The sequence below is a fragment of the Sander vitreus genome, chromosome 19, assembly GCF_031162955.1.
Source record: "Sander vitreus isolate 19-12246 chromosome 19, sanVit1, whole genome shotgun sequence".
NCBI lineage: Eukaryota > Metazoa > Chordata > Actinopteri > Perciformes > Percidae > Sander > Sander vitreus.
In genome coordinates, this window is record NC_135873.1 from 8,747,200 (window position 1) to 8,765,331 (window position 18,132).

An 18,132-nucleotide genomic window follows, 5' to 3' on the forward strand; every position below is an offset into this window, starting at 1 on the left:
GGGCCCCTCTACAAAACGATGCTTGGTATTTGAGTGGTGCATGTTTCTAAACCATGAATTATTATGGCAAATACAGTGGGTCTGGGGCTTTTAAGGTCCCTGGGAAGTGAACATTTGCGCTCTTTGTCCATGCAGTAATAAAAAAAATTATTTGAGGACTACAAGCCAATAGATGGCAGCACAAGCTAAGTATTGGATCTGGAGTGAATGAGGAACTTGGAGTATCCTCCAAATATGTATTGCTGTATGAAAAAATATTTTTTTACCGCACAACTTTTTGATAGATCAATTAATCAACATACCATTATGACACAACAAGATGAAGTTCTGAGCTGCATTCAGTGCACTTCTTCTGCAGCACCTGGAACAAAAGCACAAGCAGTTTGAATACTACTAATCACTATAATTTGATGTACAAGCTTTCTTCAGCTTAATGTGAAAATTAACTTAACTAACTGAACAGTAGCGCTGGTAAATACTCTGCACGATAGGTTTGTGTACTTAGCACTAATGACATTTTCCTGCAGCTTCAATTTTGATGTTTACTTCATTATGTGGGTGACTGTACATAGCCTGCCTCATCTAACAGCACTAACGCTACCAATGAATGTTTTACATGAAGGCACATAAGCAGAACATGCATTGCTTAGATAAATCTAGAAAAGCTGCATTCAAAACATTTCTGCCTTGAACACTTTGAAAGTCAAACTGTTTGTTAACATACTAAAAATGACATCAAAGAAGGCTGTATCTTAAGATCATTCTTACTTTCATAAATGAAACGCTGCATGTCAGTTATGAGATGTGAACCTGACAGCATCATTGTGGTCTGGTCTACATAGAGCATCATGTCAAACTTGTGCCCCAACAATTTAAATACATATTGGAGCCCAGGATCAAAATCATCCAGATTGTTTTTAAAAGTATGTGGATCTAACTGTATGAATCTAAAATAGATACAATCTCTGAGGTTTTAAGCATCTGGTGCCTGTTGGAACCAAATGAATGTTTCAACACTCAGAAGTTCAAAAATGGAGGTATTTAGCCAGCAGCTAAAACATTCAACTCCCTAATGTGAACTGATTATTGAATATTTGCAAGTTTACTCCACCTTTAACCTGTCATCCTACTCACTTAATATGGGGCTTGTGTATAACTGCTGGTGGGGGGGGGGGAGATTTGATGCTACTTTCTAAATGCAACTACAGTGTCTTGCATAAGTTTACACACCCATGCTAAAGTTGACTAAGAAAAAGAAATAAAAAAACATCTTTTGGAAATTGATCTTAATGCCTTAATTAAAAAATTGAGGAAAATCCAACCTTTAAGGACACCAATTTTCCTTGTGAATGAATAATGTATCATAAATAAATAAATGTTCTTCCTTAAAATACAGGGGGTCATAAGAATACACACCCCTATGTTAAATTCCCATAGAGCCAGGCAGATGTTTATTTTTAAAGGCCAGTTATTTCATGGATCCAGGATACTATGATCCTGATAAAGTTCCCTTGGCCTTTGGAATTAAAATAGCCCCACATCATCACATCCCCTTCACCATACCTACAGATTGGCATGGTTTTATTTCAGTTAGCCGAATAGCTGGTTTGATTTGCATTGAGAGATGATATTATGGAAAGTACCCCATGCCAATCTCTAGGTATGGTGAAGGGGATGTGATGATTTTAACTCCAAAGGCCAAGGGAACTTTATCAGGACATTTTTGTTACTTTTTTCAACATACTATACTATGACTTTTTACATTTTTGTGATTTTATTCGACCTATGACTTTCTTTGACATACTATGGCTTTTTAATGAGTTTGTCGACATACTATACTATGACTTTTTCATCACTTTCTTTGACTTACTATACTATGAGATATATATATATATATATATATATATATATATATATATATATATATATATATATATATATATATATATATATACTAGAACTATGCTATTGCCCTCCTTGGACCTCCCTAGGTGCTACAGGACTCTCCATTCCAGGACGAGCAGGCTCAGGAGAAGCTTAGTCCCCTTGAGTTTTTCAACGTACTATACTATGACATTTTTGTGACTTTATTCAACCTATCGACATACTATGACTTTTTTCAACATACTATAGTATGACCTTTCATCACTTTTTCACGACATTCTATACCATGATATACACTAGAACTATACTATTGCCCTTCTTAGGTGCTACAGGACTCTCTATTCCAGGAGAGTCCTGGAAGAGAGAGACATATATACACACACACAAACATCTTTCATAGTGCATCTTTGAAGCATAAAAAACATCACAATGACGCTTAAGAAAAACTCAGTGAGCAGGTAGCGGGCAGGGCAGCTAAGCTCTTGTTAGAATGCCATCATGGCTCTTACCAAACTAGCCTGTCTCTGCCACAAGGCGATGATGGAGGATGAGGAAGTGGAGTGGAGCGAGGCATTTCACCCCAGCAGGACTGCTGACACATGGCTGCCTGCCTCACTCTCAGCTGCAGTGCCAAGGTCAGCCAGCCAGTCAAACTCCACAGTGGAGCGCTGCCTCGGAGGGAAGTGAGAGTTACTAGCAGGTAATAAAATGACAATTTTCTTTCAAATTTAGCAAGTGGAGACCAAAACTTTAGAATAAAAAAAAAATCAGTATTTATAGTAACTTCTTAGCCATGGTAATGGTCATATGACATTTTTTTTAAAGCTCTAGAGCAGCTACTAAATAGAACATGTGGTAGGACATAAGTTAACGTACGTTTTCTCAACTGCTGTTTCTAAATTCAAGAATTTAGAATTCATTCAAAATGAAAGTGCTCAGACAACTGGACAAACTATCTGCTGATGAAGAGATTTGATATGCTCGAAAGCCTCAGAACAGCAACATCAACATCATCAAGAAAAGGTAGAATAATTACCTTTAACGTGAGGAAGTCCTGTGACCCTTTTACCTGAACATTCAAAACAGCGTGTGGATCTGGTCTTAATCACAGTTAAACTTCAAGTACAATAGGTGCCACATAAAAACACATGTTTAATTTCAAATAACACAGCTGCTAACATCGTGAAAAAAACTAAAATATATATTGAGATTATTAAAAACAAAAGCTGGATTTTGGGGGGGGGGACATGAGAGAATTGTGCTTACTTGTCTTTCTAACATCACAACTTTAAAAACCTTTAGCTATCTCTCTATGATTGCAAAGCCAGGCTCATTATTAGTTGCAATAAGAGTTCTTTCAAAGCTAAAGGCACCTGTGTTTTACCTTTTCTCATCTATTCTTTCTGAATCTTGAAAACAGTCACTGCATGTCTGCAACAAACCTAAAGTAGAAAAATAAAGGGTGTGTCCTCTGACTAATATAAGGTAGTGGAAATGTTCCTGTTCGTATGTGATATTCCTGATTTCAGAGAGCTGCTCTGACTGCCAATCAGCAAACACTGTCAGGGGTCCTGACGTCCAACAGACCATCACAGGGACACAGTGGAGTTGGATGCTTCTGTACTGATCTGAACTCAGATCAGAGTTCAAGATCCATCTCCGCTGAGGTGAGTTTCACTATCCGTCAAATGTACCAACGGAGGATTCTCAAACTCAACAGCTCCAGAGCAGATTTTAAATGGGGCCTCCATCACCAACACTGCTACCAGGTCAGCTCCAGAGGCAGATGTTGCTCATGGCCTGGCAGGTGGAGCTGGTCTCTGCAGGAGAGAGGTAGATCTTGCCACTGGGGCAGACACACACCTCGTATACAGCCTGCTCCTGCGAGGCCTGACTGGGTGACACTGTGTAGATGCCCAGCGGGAGACTACTCAGTTGAATGGTGTTGGCATCTAAAAGTATCTGGGACAAAAAACATCAGAGACATGCTGGAAGTCATTCAAATAGCCAGAGGTGCCCTGAAGTGCTGCATTACCAACTCGAAAGAGTTAGGATAAGAAGTGAATAGAATTCTTAATCTCTATTAAATATTTTTATTTGGAACACAAAATTGCCAATTTCTTTTGCCATGCTTGTGACATTAGTCAGTCCAGTTTGGTGCAGACTTGAATGTCTTAACAAATACGGAATGGATTCTCGTTCACACATGCATGTCACCATTAGGATGAATTGTAATAACTTTGAGCGCTTGACCTTTTACCTAGCACAGGTTCAATTTGATAATGTGTACAATACTTCTTCTCATCAGCCTCAATTGAACAATGGTATTTGCTTAGTGCTAATTAGCAAATGTTGGCATGCTAACACTAAACTAAGATGGTGAACATGGTAAATATTATACCTGCTAAACATCAGCATGTTAGCATGCTGAAATTAGGATTTAATTGAAAGCAGCACTGTGTCTAAGTACAGCCTCACCGAGCTAGCATGGCTGTAAAGCTTTATTTGAACACAGAATTCCATATAGAACAGAACATATGTCCCATCTCACATGGACATAAAATACAAAATAAATTAAAAAAAGTTTAAAGACAAAACTAAAGAGGATACACATTAATAAGGGCACAAAAGAGGAACTTTTCACTCCGAGCATAACTTCTAATCTTCCTCACCTCTCCTTCTGTGGACTCCAGCTGTAGATCCTTTCGACCACTGACCTTTAGCGGCCCCTTGGGAGCGCTGACTTCCACCCCTCTGGGAGCCTCCATGGTCAGGGTCCGTGTTGGAGACTCAAGCCTGAAAAGAAAAAAATGAGCTCAGAAATTTCGTGTATGAGAACCAACAATTATTTCCGTTTATGCATAGGATGTTTGCAGTACTAACGCTTTGCCTTTCAGTGTGATTTAATAGCGGAGGATACAAGATGTGTTCAAGGTTAAATGTAATGTTATTCAGCTCCTAGTTTAGGAATATCCCTGTGGAATTACTTGGTTGGGGAAGGATGATGGAATTCAAAATCATAGTATTTATTTCATAACAGACCCAAGGCAGCGAGGCATTTAGAAATTGAGTCAAAATGTCTCATTTGAAAAAACAAACCAGCTTATTGATATTTCTAGTTTGACTCTTGCTGGCACAAATGTATTTTAGTTGGTGGTAATACCAACCACTTCTCCACCTGTGGAAAATTAAAGCTGCTGTTAATGTTTAAGTAGCTCTTCTCATTATTCTATTTTATTATTCTCAGTATGGCTCCTAACAGCCCATAACTGTATGAGCTGATTTTGACCTTAGGCAACACTGAGGCTAATGCAATTTGCATTTTCTTCATATGGACTATTTGTTTACACAGTGAAAGTGCAAGAGCCAATCAATGTGGAATTTGTTTTCATAACTCATAACCGTTTTAAATTGATTTTCTTCCCCCCTCTTCCCCAAATCTGTTTTCAATGAATTTTAAATGGAAGACTTTAAGGAGCCGTCTTGAAATCGTTTAAATCTCCATACCCTCTGAAAGTGACACACATTTCGGATTATGCGCTATTGGAATTGGGAGGGGGGGAGCAAATTAATTTCATCTGCATTTGAAAAGCCTCTTTGACTTTATATCAGCTTTCAGTAGATACAGTTTGGAGAGGATCTGCGGAATGTGCTTTTGACCTGGGACTGTTTGTGCCATAGAAATAAAGATAGATGTCTGCTCTGTGGTTGTTTTACTATTCCAATGCTCATTTTTCTTTTTTCTCTCTATCCAACCTAAAAGCAGATATTTTTTTGAATCAACTTATTATTCTGTTTTCAGAATGCATTTGATCATTTATTGTGGATAAGTGAGAATGAATGAATTGTAAAAAATAAACTAACTATATATAACTTTATAAATATTTTAAAAACATCCTCAGTCCATCTCCCGTAGCAACATAACATACCTTAACATTAACACCATAACATACCATTTCTTCTCCCGAACCTCAGCCGTTCATTAGCGAGTCACAATAATCTGTGTCAGAGTGCTCCATAAATTGGTATGTTTCAATAATTATTTCTCAAACATCCAGTGATTATCCATGGCTTGGATAGACGAGTCATTTAAAAACCCATTTAAAAACACTTTGCACTGAGCTGTGCAGTAAAAACGTAGTGATATGTGATGCTTGTGTGATATTTTCACTCCATTCAAAGCAGTTCTGTCATCACTCGCTGCACGCAAGGATGCACGCACACAGAACTTGGGCAATCCTGCCAGAAGACAAAGTGCTCTATTTTCACAAGTGCTTGTTTCAGACACTCTCCATAATAAAACATTACATTAAATTAAAAATGTCTCTTGGGTTTTATAACCATCTCAGACTACTTCCATTTTCATGTTTTTCAGAAAGATTATGGTCTAGTTTCTGAGGCTCCAAAAGCAGTATGAGGCATAATTTCACATTACTGCTGACTTGTAAACATTACTATTAAATATAATGGTAAATGTATATCATTTAAAACATATGAAACACATGGAATTGGACTTAAAATGTAAACTTAACTTCACTATTTAACTGTTGTTTCCAAGGTCAGGAGTTGAACCTCATATTATAAGCCAACATGGACAATGTCAAAAAAAAAAAGTCCTTAAAAGTGCTCAGAAAAAGACATGGGACAACAAACTCCATCTACTGATAAATATCATGGTATGATTGGAAGACCTTATGGTTAGATTATTTTCCTCAACTGTTGTTGATGAACTTTCAACCTCAGTTAAACAATCTTAAAACGTTAGATGTTGTGTCCCATTTTCTGTGATGTTGCGACAGTAGAAGCTTTTTTATAGTTCAACAATTTCATATTACTATGTAACTATATCATTTAGCGTGAATTTTAAGGAAAGAGAAAATGTCCTAAGACAAGTTATTTGAATGTTGTTAGTTGTGAGCTCTTTTGTTGATTTCGAGCGATCTCTTTCATACCTGCTAACATAGCTCCCTTTTATTTGTTGAATTGTATGCTTGCCTGTAGACTAACTTTCCATTGTTTGCATGTTCATCTGACCTGCCACTAACTACACTATCAATGGGTACTAATTCAAGGAAAAATAGAGACAGTGTTCAAACTACATAAATCATTCAAGGAACCTTCTTACTAGTTAATTTTCTTATATTTCTTCAGATTTTCTAGTGTAACTGTTTCTATATTATGTCTCTTTTACTTTTGCACTGTGTTTATGGTTATGCACCAAATCACCAACACACATTCCTTGTATGCGCAAACCTACTTAATCAAACTTTCTGATTCTGATTTCTGGGAAATTGTTAGAAAAATGTGGGAGCTGTTATCCATTAAGACATTGAAATTAACTAAACAGCTTTGAGATTAATACAATTAAGCTATATTCAGTTTGTGTGCAGACACTTTCAGATCATTAGACTGACTGGTCAGGCTATCAGTTAAAGAAAGCTCCATCATCATCAGTAACAAGGATCTTTTTGTACTCAGAATATATCAGGGCTTCTGGCTCTATCAAAAAAAACTCTAAAAGCCCTTACTACAGATAACCTATAGGTATTTTCAGTCATAACGGCTGTTTACGACAGAACAGCTTTTCTTACTGCGTTCAGGATGACCTTTACATCCACAAAAAGATCACTGTATCGCGGAGCTGTTGAAGAAAGAGCTGCACAGGACCAAATGTGCTGATGGCCATAGCTGAAGTCATAGTGGTTTAAATACTGCATTATCTACTCTTAGCTGGGAGATTCCAAAGGTGAAAGTCAAGTGTATTGACTCCAACTTTTGAAATTGTGATACAGATCAGGTAGTTTACCACCAATGATCTTACAGGCCACTTTACATAGGTTAATTGCATCACATAGTTAGAGATTTGACATAGCTCGAACAGTGTATAGCAATGATAGATGTGGTTTATTTATACTGACAGATGGAGGAGTATGACTGTACATAAGCCTTCCTCCCAAACATTAAACCAATTATTTCCACTGTATCTGTATGTAATGTTCTGCAGTGCCGTCCAAACATTTCTCACATGGCCAAATAAAGTAAGCAGAAAAAAAGAATACACTCATGCTGCACTACATCTCAATCCAAACAAATTGGAGGTAGAAAGGTCTGAACAAGAAGAGTGGTTCTGTTCTGCCTTTATCTTCCCAATGAACCTGTCACTCTTGTGTGGTGGACACAGCTACTGCAGAGACCGTCCTGAAAGCTGCTCGCATCATTTAGAGAGGGGTTCGCGGCTGGCCGCTCTGCAAACAGACTTTAAACCTGGAGTGGGGGAGAGCTGTAGTAGCAGAGACTTGTGGAGAAAATGAAATGAAAAGCTGTTTCCCTATACATTCTATTCCCTAATACACGTCATAAAATAATATATACACTCAAACTCAAATAGTATTTGTATAGGACCTTTGATAGTGTTATTATAGAACCTTTTATTTTTGTTTTCAATGCTTCATTTTTAGGGCTGTCCTCGACTAAAGAAAATCTTAGTCGACTAACGCTCGTGTGATTTTGTCAACTAATCTATTAGTTGATTTTATAATAATAATAATAATAATGCTCTCTGATGCTGGGCCTAAAATGTACCATAGGGTGTCTGCACTGTAAGGAAGCAGAGAGCCTTCAAATCCTATCTGGTCTGCCTTTGCTTCATTATGTCAGAATTTTTAAGCAGCAACTTGCAGAAAACTTTGTTTGTCTGTTTTTGACACGACTGAAACCTGGAGGCTTTTTGTGGCATTGATCAGATGTCCAACTACCAACTGTCCTCCATACACGTCAATAGAATACACAAAAGTCTCTCTGAATGTGACAAACTAGATGACAGAAGTATCGCAGAGTGACACAATAAAAATATCCCAGCATTTATCACACAGCTTCCCTGCCTATTCATATGTATTTGGGACAGAAGTGCATCAGGAATCAGAGCATCATCCTCCAGACAGAGACACAAAATGATTTCATTATGTAATTGACAAAAATATTTTCATATTTAGGCCTGTAATTTCTGGTTGGAAGCTGCTACTATTATCAGACTGAGTGGGAAGCTAGCTGAGGAGTCAAAACATGAATCATCAGAGCCAAATTTCCTGCAATTGACTATCTTAATTTCTGTCCTCGTACTCGGCACCAGAGGGTCTTTTGAGAGTAAAACCGAACTACAGAGGTCACTGTCAGGTGAAGGAGCTGATCAGAGCCTGACAAGAGCTATGACTAAAAGGTAATGAAGCTGTGAGCTGAGAGTAGGACATGACAAACTGACACATCTCTTCTGCAGGACTATATCCATTTTATAACTGCACTGCCCTTGCAGTTAACATCACGTCCTCTATACTTGATAGCTCCTCAGCAAAAGTCTAATTATTCACAAGTCACTATACACAAAAGTGTCTCCTAGTTTTTGGGGAGTACAGTCGACAAAGAGGATGAACTGCGTAGTAAAGAAAACAAAGTGAGTCGCAGGGGACCTAAACAACTATAAATCAATTAAACTAATCAATTGTTAAGCTTCTGCATTATAATACATTTATTTATTTTAAATAGCGCTTTAAAAAAGGTACTCAAAGGCACTTTACAAGGTCAACGAAAAAAGAAGAAAAAAACAAAACAGTAACTGATCGGTAACAGGATCACTTTATTAAAAGATTTCATAACAATAATAAGATGCAAACTGCACTAAAGCCTATTGATTAGTAGATTGACAGAAAATTAACTGGCAACCATTTGGTAATCTAACAGTTTAAGCAATGTTTTAAGCAAACATGCCAAACATTCTGCTGTTTTTCTCCTTTTTTTGTTATTGTAAATTGACATTTTTAAATGATGTTTTAGACTGTTGGCTGGATAAAACATGACATCGGAAGACGTCACCGTGGGCGCTACTACTAGGATGTGCATTATTCACTATTTACATTTTATAGACCAAACAATTAATCGAGGCGATAGTAATCATTAGTTGCAGCCCTACATTTCACACACATTTTGCTGCTACAGGTGCAATAACTACATTTCATACTACTGACATCCATTCTCCTACGTGCAATTTCATTAGGCTACTTACTGTATCTAATGCAACTTTCTTGTCCCATTTTACTTAGGAGCATTTTTGTCTCAATAGACTTCATAAAATACATTATACACTCAAACTCAAATAGTAATTTTATAGTACCAATGTTAGTGTATATAGTGTTTATTAGAGAACCTTTTATTTTTGTTTTTCATGCTTCATTTTTAGGGCTGTCCTCGACTAAAGAAATTCTTAGTCAACTAACACTCTAATGTCAACTAATCTATTAGTTGATTTAATCGACAGAACCGGAAAACTGAGTTTCTCCACAAGGAATAATGCAAAAACATCACTTTACATCTTGTGTTTACCAGCGATGTGCTTATACGTTTCTTGGAAATAAGTAATTTTAACATTAAAGAACTAACTAAAGAAATCTTAGTTGACTAAGACCAAAACAACTGATTAGTTGAATAATATTTGGTATCCAGTTGTATTTGTATGTATATGATATTCTAGTTTTATTTTACTAATCTATACTATGCATCTGTTCTTGTGCTTATACTACTGTGATATCTACATACATTTCCCCGCGCAGGATCAATTAAGTTAACTTTTCTTATGTAGTGCATAGGTTTTTACTAATTGTAGCTTAAAAGCACAGTAAGAGCAAGAAAGTCTTACAATAATTTACATAACAGTACCTCAATATCAATATGTATGCTTATTGAACATTATGTATGCATCTACTAGAAGAGAACAAGCAGAAATGACAAAATACATTACAAAGTCCAAAAACGAGAAAAGATTTTGCCATACACCAAAACTCTGCTTTAGACCCACTTTAAGAATTATTCTGAAATGAATGTGAACACAAATACAGAAGGCTAATGTCATTTTGTAACTCAAATTTATTTGTAGACCTTAATGCGTGTTTGACCAGCACCTGACTGAATTATACTGCTGTGCAGAGGATTTCTGGTTTTCCCATTGTGTCTGTGAGTCCCTCTATCATTCAGTTGTTTAGTGCAAAAAGATCTAGTGGCAATATAAACCTGTACATGACCTTCAATTCACTCTAATAGATTGCAACTACGAGAAAAGACAGGATCAAATCCTGTACACTTTTTGACAATGAAGTGGACAAGGATACTTTAAAACATTTAGTAAATAAATGTAAGTAAATGCCAATGGAATTATTATACACAGTATATTCAATTATTCAGAAGCAGCATGATGACGACAAATAAAGACAAACTTGAGTGTCAGCGCACACAGATAAAGCGCTCAGGGAGAAGAACAGGTGCTTCAAAGAAAAGGAAGATCTCAGGTGGATTTCTTTGATTTTGTCTATGCTCTGTTTTTCTCCCAGATTACTGTTGGCTTGCAGAGAAATAAAACCCATCACAAAGAGAATAATATTTCTTTAAAGAGGAAAAGAAGGGCAACGTGGATGTGAGCCAAGTAGCACCTTTATCAGACAGGTGGTGAGTGGGTTTGTGGTGGTGAGATGGGTAAAATGTGGCTGGAAAATCCCAGAGCCACTTACATAAACAACGCAATAAAAGATGCACATTCCATTTTTAGCACAGATGTTGGAGTTTTAGAAGAAACCTCCAGGTTTGCTTCACAATAAGCATAATCAGAGTCTTGAATCTGCTGTGCTGAGTGCAATATAGCAATGTGGAATAAAGAAAAAATGCCAAAGAGTGTGGTTACATGGGTGTGCGCCAATGTCTACGACTTTTTTATTTTAGTAAAAGTAAGTCCTTTCAGTTACTGCCACCCTAATTATACAGCATGATGTCATCATATCAGGTGATAAATTAGATTTACACGTGTAATCAATCAACAGGCTATTCTGGCTCATACTTTAATGTCTGGCTTCATAATGAAAAAGTGCCTGCTTTGGTGACATTAAAAGGACCCAGTGCAGGGAAAATAGGTTGTCAGAGACGGTGTTGATTTTCTGGTCCAAGATGGTGACTGGATCTTTATGTCAAATCATATTTAATAGGAACATAAATTAATAATTAAGAGTAACCGTTTTGTGCTCTCCATATGGAACCGAAAGCACTGGTCTAACTGGCAGTAAAAACGTGATTGTTCAACTGTCATTGGTTTTCTTAATTGGTTTCTTACTATAAGTGATAGGGTCATGAAAGCACAATTTTATGCCATATTTTTTTCTCTACACTGAAGTTTAACTTTGATTATTTCTTATTTAGTCAAGAATATTGAATCTACTTTGAACCACGTTTTCAGGGACTTTAAACTGTAGCCTGCTTTACATTTTTAAAATGAGAAACATAACATTCTGAAAGTGAAAGTCTGAAAAGCCAGGAAACATAACTATGCAGTGTGGTTTTGGTGACATAAATGTAAAAGGACATCCAAGTGTCTGATTAAACTGAACAAAAAATTGGTGGATAAGAAGATTTGGGTGGTTACATATTTTAGCTTTTGGTAAAAAACTTTTTTGCATTTTTTGCATGTAATCTAGATTTTTCTTTAAAAATCTAGATTACATATACACTTTGTTTCAACATTTTAATGCGTGTATATCAATATGTGGCATGTTCTACAGGATAGTTTAATATGTTAAACTTCAATATTCAGCACATTGATAGCTGTGTTGTAATTCTGATTGAACATTAGGCTCTAAATCACATCCAGTCTCCTTTTAAACTGCTGTAGTTCTACAGCATGTGTTTCTGTAAACGCTGCACAAAAGCAGTTAAAAGGTAAACTCCTTTACAATAACAATAGTGAACAGGTTTACTGATGTGCCACTGCAGTAACGTCGGCTTGTTTTCTTTGCCCACAGGCCAATTAGTCTTTAAACAGACGCTAAGAAGAAGAAGAAACATCACAAAAATTTTGTTAGGTTTGAATTCATGTAAATAATAACCCGCATAATTCTGTTGTCTCTATTTAGCGTTTAATACGACTGTATGACTAAATATAAAAGGTTCTTTGACATGGTGTTTGAAAAATAAATGAAGTTTAGATAAACAGTTTGTACATCTGCTTGTTTGAAAATATTTCAGTAATTTGCTAGTGAAGGAAGCCAGTCATATTGAAATAGCCTGAAGCAAGATTTTAAAAAATGCAGTATGTATTAAATTAAACCACACAAACGTAATCAAACTTTGACGATGCAAAAATGAAATATCTTTTGAGCAAATGTGGATTTAAATAAAAGAAAATTGGAATCCTATTGAAGCAAACATCATGTTGGCGCTTTTGTGTTTTAACTGTCTCCTGTTCGGTTTCCTCTCGATAAGATTTTGACTACATTGCAGATGGTCACCCCTGAGCTGAGCCTGTGTGCGTGTGAATGCTGTGTCTTTGTGTGTGTGTGTGTGTGTGTGTGTGTGTGTGTGTCTTTGTGTGTGTGTGTGTGTGTGTGTGTATGTGTGTTTGCTTTAAAGTGAACCTCATCAGTATTCCTCTCACTCTGGAGGAATTAGATGCCAGAACACTGCTTTTTCTGCCAACTTTGATCCCAGCCCTCCCTTCAGGACCAGTAAGGTGGACAACAAACCACACTCGTTATAGCTCGTTAATGGACCGACACAGGGCTCAGAGCCTCAGGCGGAGTGCAGTGGGGATCACATGCTCGGGAAAGTACGAGTCTAATATGCATCTCAACCATACCAACTTTCTCTCCATGCTCTCCCGATGCTTTAATCAATTCCTGACTGCAATAGAGAATAACTAACAAATTAGCTCACCCCTCTGCTGTGAAATTAAAATAATGGTCAAATCTAGTTTTAAATGTGTGTGATAACGAGCAGACCAATAAATGTTTGAATTTACAAGATTGTGCTTGAAAATAATTATCCTGGTGAATAATGGTTCCTGCCACGTTTTCCTTCTTTTTTGGCAAAGGCATTGACTTTGAAATGCCATGGAACATTTATCATCATTATTTCAATATTTCATTTAAACAGGATGTGAACATGTGACATTAAGCTTTAACAACTTGTTGTTAAGTCAATGAATATGAACTTACTTCAGTTCTTCAGAAGCTCTCGCCTGGATCAGGGGAGTTTCTACTGAATGTCCAAACACGGCGCCTTCCGAGCCTAGAAAAATACATACTTTTATAATTCATAAAATGACAGCAAAGGATATGTTTACTAAGGCTTGGTCTCGAACCTCAATATTGGCACGGACTGAAATGTGTCTATAGCACAGTATCAGAAATTATCTCAGGGGGCTTTCACACTTAATCTGTTTGGTTCAAACAAACGAACATTTGGTTTGGTTGGTTTAATCTGGTGTAAAAGCTGTCAATCAAACCCTGGTACGGACCAAAATACAGAGACTGAGACCCTTTTCCCACTTCCAAGCGGGCTCTGGTTTCCTTTGTAGTGTGAAAGCAAAAAGGACAAGCCATAGGATTTTGTGATAGTAGATATTTGACCAATTTTCGACTGTTAATTTTTAATTTCTGCAAAGTTCTTGTACAGCTACGCATTTGACTTATGTTAAGTACAAATACATTTTGTATAAACTGATGGTTATAGAGCTCAAAGTTAAAATACCAAAAAGTACAGTTTTGGTACCAAAACTCAGGTATTGTAGAGGTACTAGTATTGAAAAACCCAGCCCTAATGTTTGTTCATTTCGGACAGATTTACATTTCTCAGACATCAGAAGATTATATATTGAGAGTAAAGCACGATTACCTGTGACAGTGAACTTTTCTGTTGTCATGATGACCTCCTCCTCATTTGCAGTGAACAGCAGTTTGCCTCCATCTTTACTTCGAACCTCCAGCCTCTGGCACTGGGCCTCCACGGCATCAGGTCCTGCAGAGAGAGACACATCCATCAACACAAAACTAATACTTTAATATTAATATATACTTTAATGTGCTGGAAATAAAACTGTGTGACTCGGACTTCAAACTATTGGTTTAGCTCTACTGCGTTGTTCAATATTTTATAAACACTTCCAGTACAAAACATATATTTTAGTTTGATAATGAAAAAGCATTAAAGAACAGATTTCCACCTAAAAAGTTTTATAATCTGCAATTCTAACAATAATGTTCTTTTTGTAAATGCCTCTGTCGAATAAAGGTTGCCTCATGGCTTTGCAAATCAGCTTTGGGAAACTATGTTTGGGCATGTAACACTATTAGCAAACTGAAATACTGTGTAGAGTGCTTGCTCTGCAAATGAAAGGCGCCTAACAAAGCTGGATCAGCCATGCTTTTACAATGGATGGAGACAAATCAGTAATCTGTTCCGCTGGTGAGGAATATCAAATCCTGTACTCCAGACTTTGGTGTTTTTCCAGATGTGCATACAGAAACTTTTAACGTCTGCCTTTCCAACTCTCTCCTCTCTTCCATTAATCCATGGGCTGCGACGTCTGGGGAATTTAATTATTCTCGCCAAGTTTCATCTCATTTCAGACAAAATGCACTTTCTACAAAAGCCGGCACTAATTTTCTGAGGAAGGTCAAGCGTGACCAAAAAGTGTCATATCACCAGTCTTGTCAAATCAGCATCAACTCTAAACTTATGTTGCCTAAGTCAATAGCTATTAATGTTAATAAGCAGGTCATTTGCTTTCCAGTGGTCATTAATCATGTTAATGACTTTGGTAATTTGGACTGACTGATGGTTGAACTTGATAATAAGAAGAATCCATTGCCCTTTCAATAAGTGCATCAAAGATTAGTGTCTGGAAGAAACTACAGAGAATCTATTCTGAAGGCACAGAGATAATTAAAGAGAATTTAAAGATGAATTGTTTCACTAATCTTGATCAAAGTCATTAATAAAGTAAGACTGATCAGGCAATTTACAGTGCGGGCTGGTTTAACCTAAGATCACTTTTTAATAAGTTGTACATACCGTAGACAGATAAGTAAAGGCTGAACCTACGTGTAAATGAACACGTAACCAAGATAATTATGTGATTCTTTCAACATTGGAGGGCACAAAGGCAAAAAAACAAAAAAAACATTTTACATGTTACATGTTACAACTACCAGTTAGGCCACACCCCAGACAGTGATGTCACAGCAGGTGTTTCCAATCAGCTGTCAAAAGCAAGTGGCAATTTATCATCTGAAAAAGAGGCTTCCAAATGAAGTGGTAAAGCAGTCAGAACTGGACACTCACCCAGTGTGAGCTGACCGGTCAGCTGGCCTTGGTTGTTTCTGGCATTCAGCGTTACATTCTTTTCTGACCCCAAGACCAACAAGCTGTCCTAGGGAAAGCATGAATGGGGAAGGAGAGAGAGACCGAGAGAGGGAAAAAGAGAAAAGTAATATGTTATATTAGGATCTTAAATATTACATTGGGATCCCTTTAGCAGAAGGGGACAAGTCCAACAGGACAAGATAGACAGGTTTTAGACAAGCCAACAGTTAAACCAGATATCTCACGAGGTGGGGGGTCGGTCGGTCGCCCCATGCCAGACCGGGGGTTGTAAGACATTTTCATACAATCAAGTATCAAAAACTGAGGAGGACACGCTGTTGGATGCTGTCCTCCTCTCCTACTCTTTCTTCAATGCCTAACAAATATATCTCTCTCTCTCCCTGACCCTGTCTTTATGATTGAGCAGCACTGAGAAGCCTGAAAATATTGTAAACAAATTAATAACATAACTGGTCGGACTGTTCAGCTCTGTTTCAGACTGATACCTCTGGTTCAAACATTATTTATAATAAGTGTATTTGATTCACAGCTGCTAATTATGAATTATAAGTGCAGCTTTAACACAGTTCATTGAAGAGAATGTATTTTCGTACAACACACTCCTGTCTCAGGACTGACTGCAAACCATGCCTCATCTCATTTATACAATATTGCTTTGCCTCCACAAGCAAATCCACTGATGGCTCAAAGAGTGGATGATTTGAACTCCCAACCCCATTATATCTCACAATGTTCAGTTATTGCCAAATAGTTTCTTTCTGTTGTTTTATTTGTACATAACAGCATTTAGCTATAGTTTCACATTTTAAATAATAGTTATGCCATGTTGCAGTCCAATAGGTTTGATTAACTTCATGCTCTCCCAAAAGAGGCGTCAAATTGTAGCAGATTATTTGAAGTTTGTGTGGTGTGTAACTTTGGAAAGGGCATTCGGTTCATTTTCATTCCCTGCTTGCTCCTTCTCAATATAAATGCACATCATGAACAGAAGTTCTCCAGGAAGCACAGCATCATGAAGACATTTTTCTACTGTAGGTCTTAAACTGTTTCCTGAGGGTCCATGGCTGAGAAGCTGTTGCTCTGAACACTTCTTTGGGATCACATAAAAGGCTTTTTAGTTACTGTGCTTGTTGAGGAAGGTCAAGTGCAGATCAGAGTGAATGCACATAAATGGAGCCTGTTGTTGTAGGTGCAGTGGACCCCATCAGACTGAAAAATTACCATGGCTGCTGTACGGCAAAGGATGCTTCCCTGCATACAATGAATAACATCACAGCTAAAAGCAAGAGCATGGCTTCGTTGAAATGGTTTCAAACAAGGCAACCTCATATGATGGTACTAGCTTCCTGTGAGCGAGTGAATGTAAAAAATAAAACGCAGACCTTAAAGCATAGATAAAGAGCACTGCTCAGGATTTAAATGTAATCCTAACCAAATATTTGCATACATATGTTTGAATTTTAATTATTTTTGATTGTTGTGCTAGAAGCTAATTTGCATTCTGAGCTGAAGTAAATATAATGAAAACGAATTTGTCACAAGTTGAAAAGACACGCTTATTATGTCTTCATTTTCCTCATCCAAATATCACATATTGCAGCCAAGCTCTTCCATGCAGGGTAGAGGCTGATTTGGAACATGTTTGTAGGCATACTTCATATTTTCCATATTAAAAAGGCCCTTGTATAATTCAGTGTAATACTGTTAGCCAAACTAAATTGGTTCTAGCAAGCTTGGTTTGAAGGATGTTCAAATCTCTGAGGCACTGCTGCTGTTGCAGTTTGCTCCAAAAAGCTATTGATTTTAAACTGGGAGTTAAACACGAGGATGGCTTTAGCCCTCATCTGCAGACTTGAATTCGGAACTGGTGCTTACAATCATCTTTGTCACGCATCTCCAATGCAAGTAGGGAAGACTAGTTGAGGGAGAAGTTTCACTCCAATAAAGATACACCTGCATCTGATGCTATTTATAGATCAGTCAGGGTCCCCAGAGACGATAAGGAGAGCCAACAGTCTGAACAGTAGAGATTTGATTAGCTGTATCTGGGCACTGTGT

The 18,132-nt window shown here is 37.3% G+C and overlaps 1 protein-coding gene across 1 annotated transcript in view; it reads right to left on the minus strand.

Moving 5' to 3' along the window:
- Nucleotides 1–3,016: 3,016 nt before the first annotated feature.
- Nucleotides 3,017–18,132, minus strand: part of LOC144534420 (zeta-sarcoglycan-like) — a 39,976-nt gene continuing 24,860 nt past the window's right edge. Inside the window, exons 4-8 of the mRNA XM_078276337.1 lie at nucleotides 16,033–16,120; nucleotides 14,584–14,706; nucleotides 13,905–13,977; nucleotides 4,557–4,680; nucleotides 3,017–3,846 (exon numbers count right to left, since the gene is read on the minus strand). Coding sequence (XP_078132463.1) covers nucleotides 3,655–3,846; nucleotides 4,557–4,680; nucleotides 13,905–13,977; nucleotides 14,584–14,706; nucleotides 16,033–16,120 — 600 coding nt within the window. The 3' untranslated portion in view covers nucleotides 3,017–3,654. The remainder of the gene's footprint in view (nucleotides 3,847–4,556; nucleotides 4,681–13,904; nucleotides 13,978–14,583; nucleotides 14,707–16,032; nucleotides 16,121–18,132) is intronic.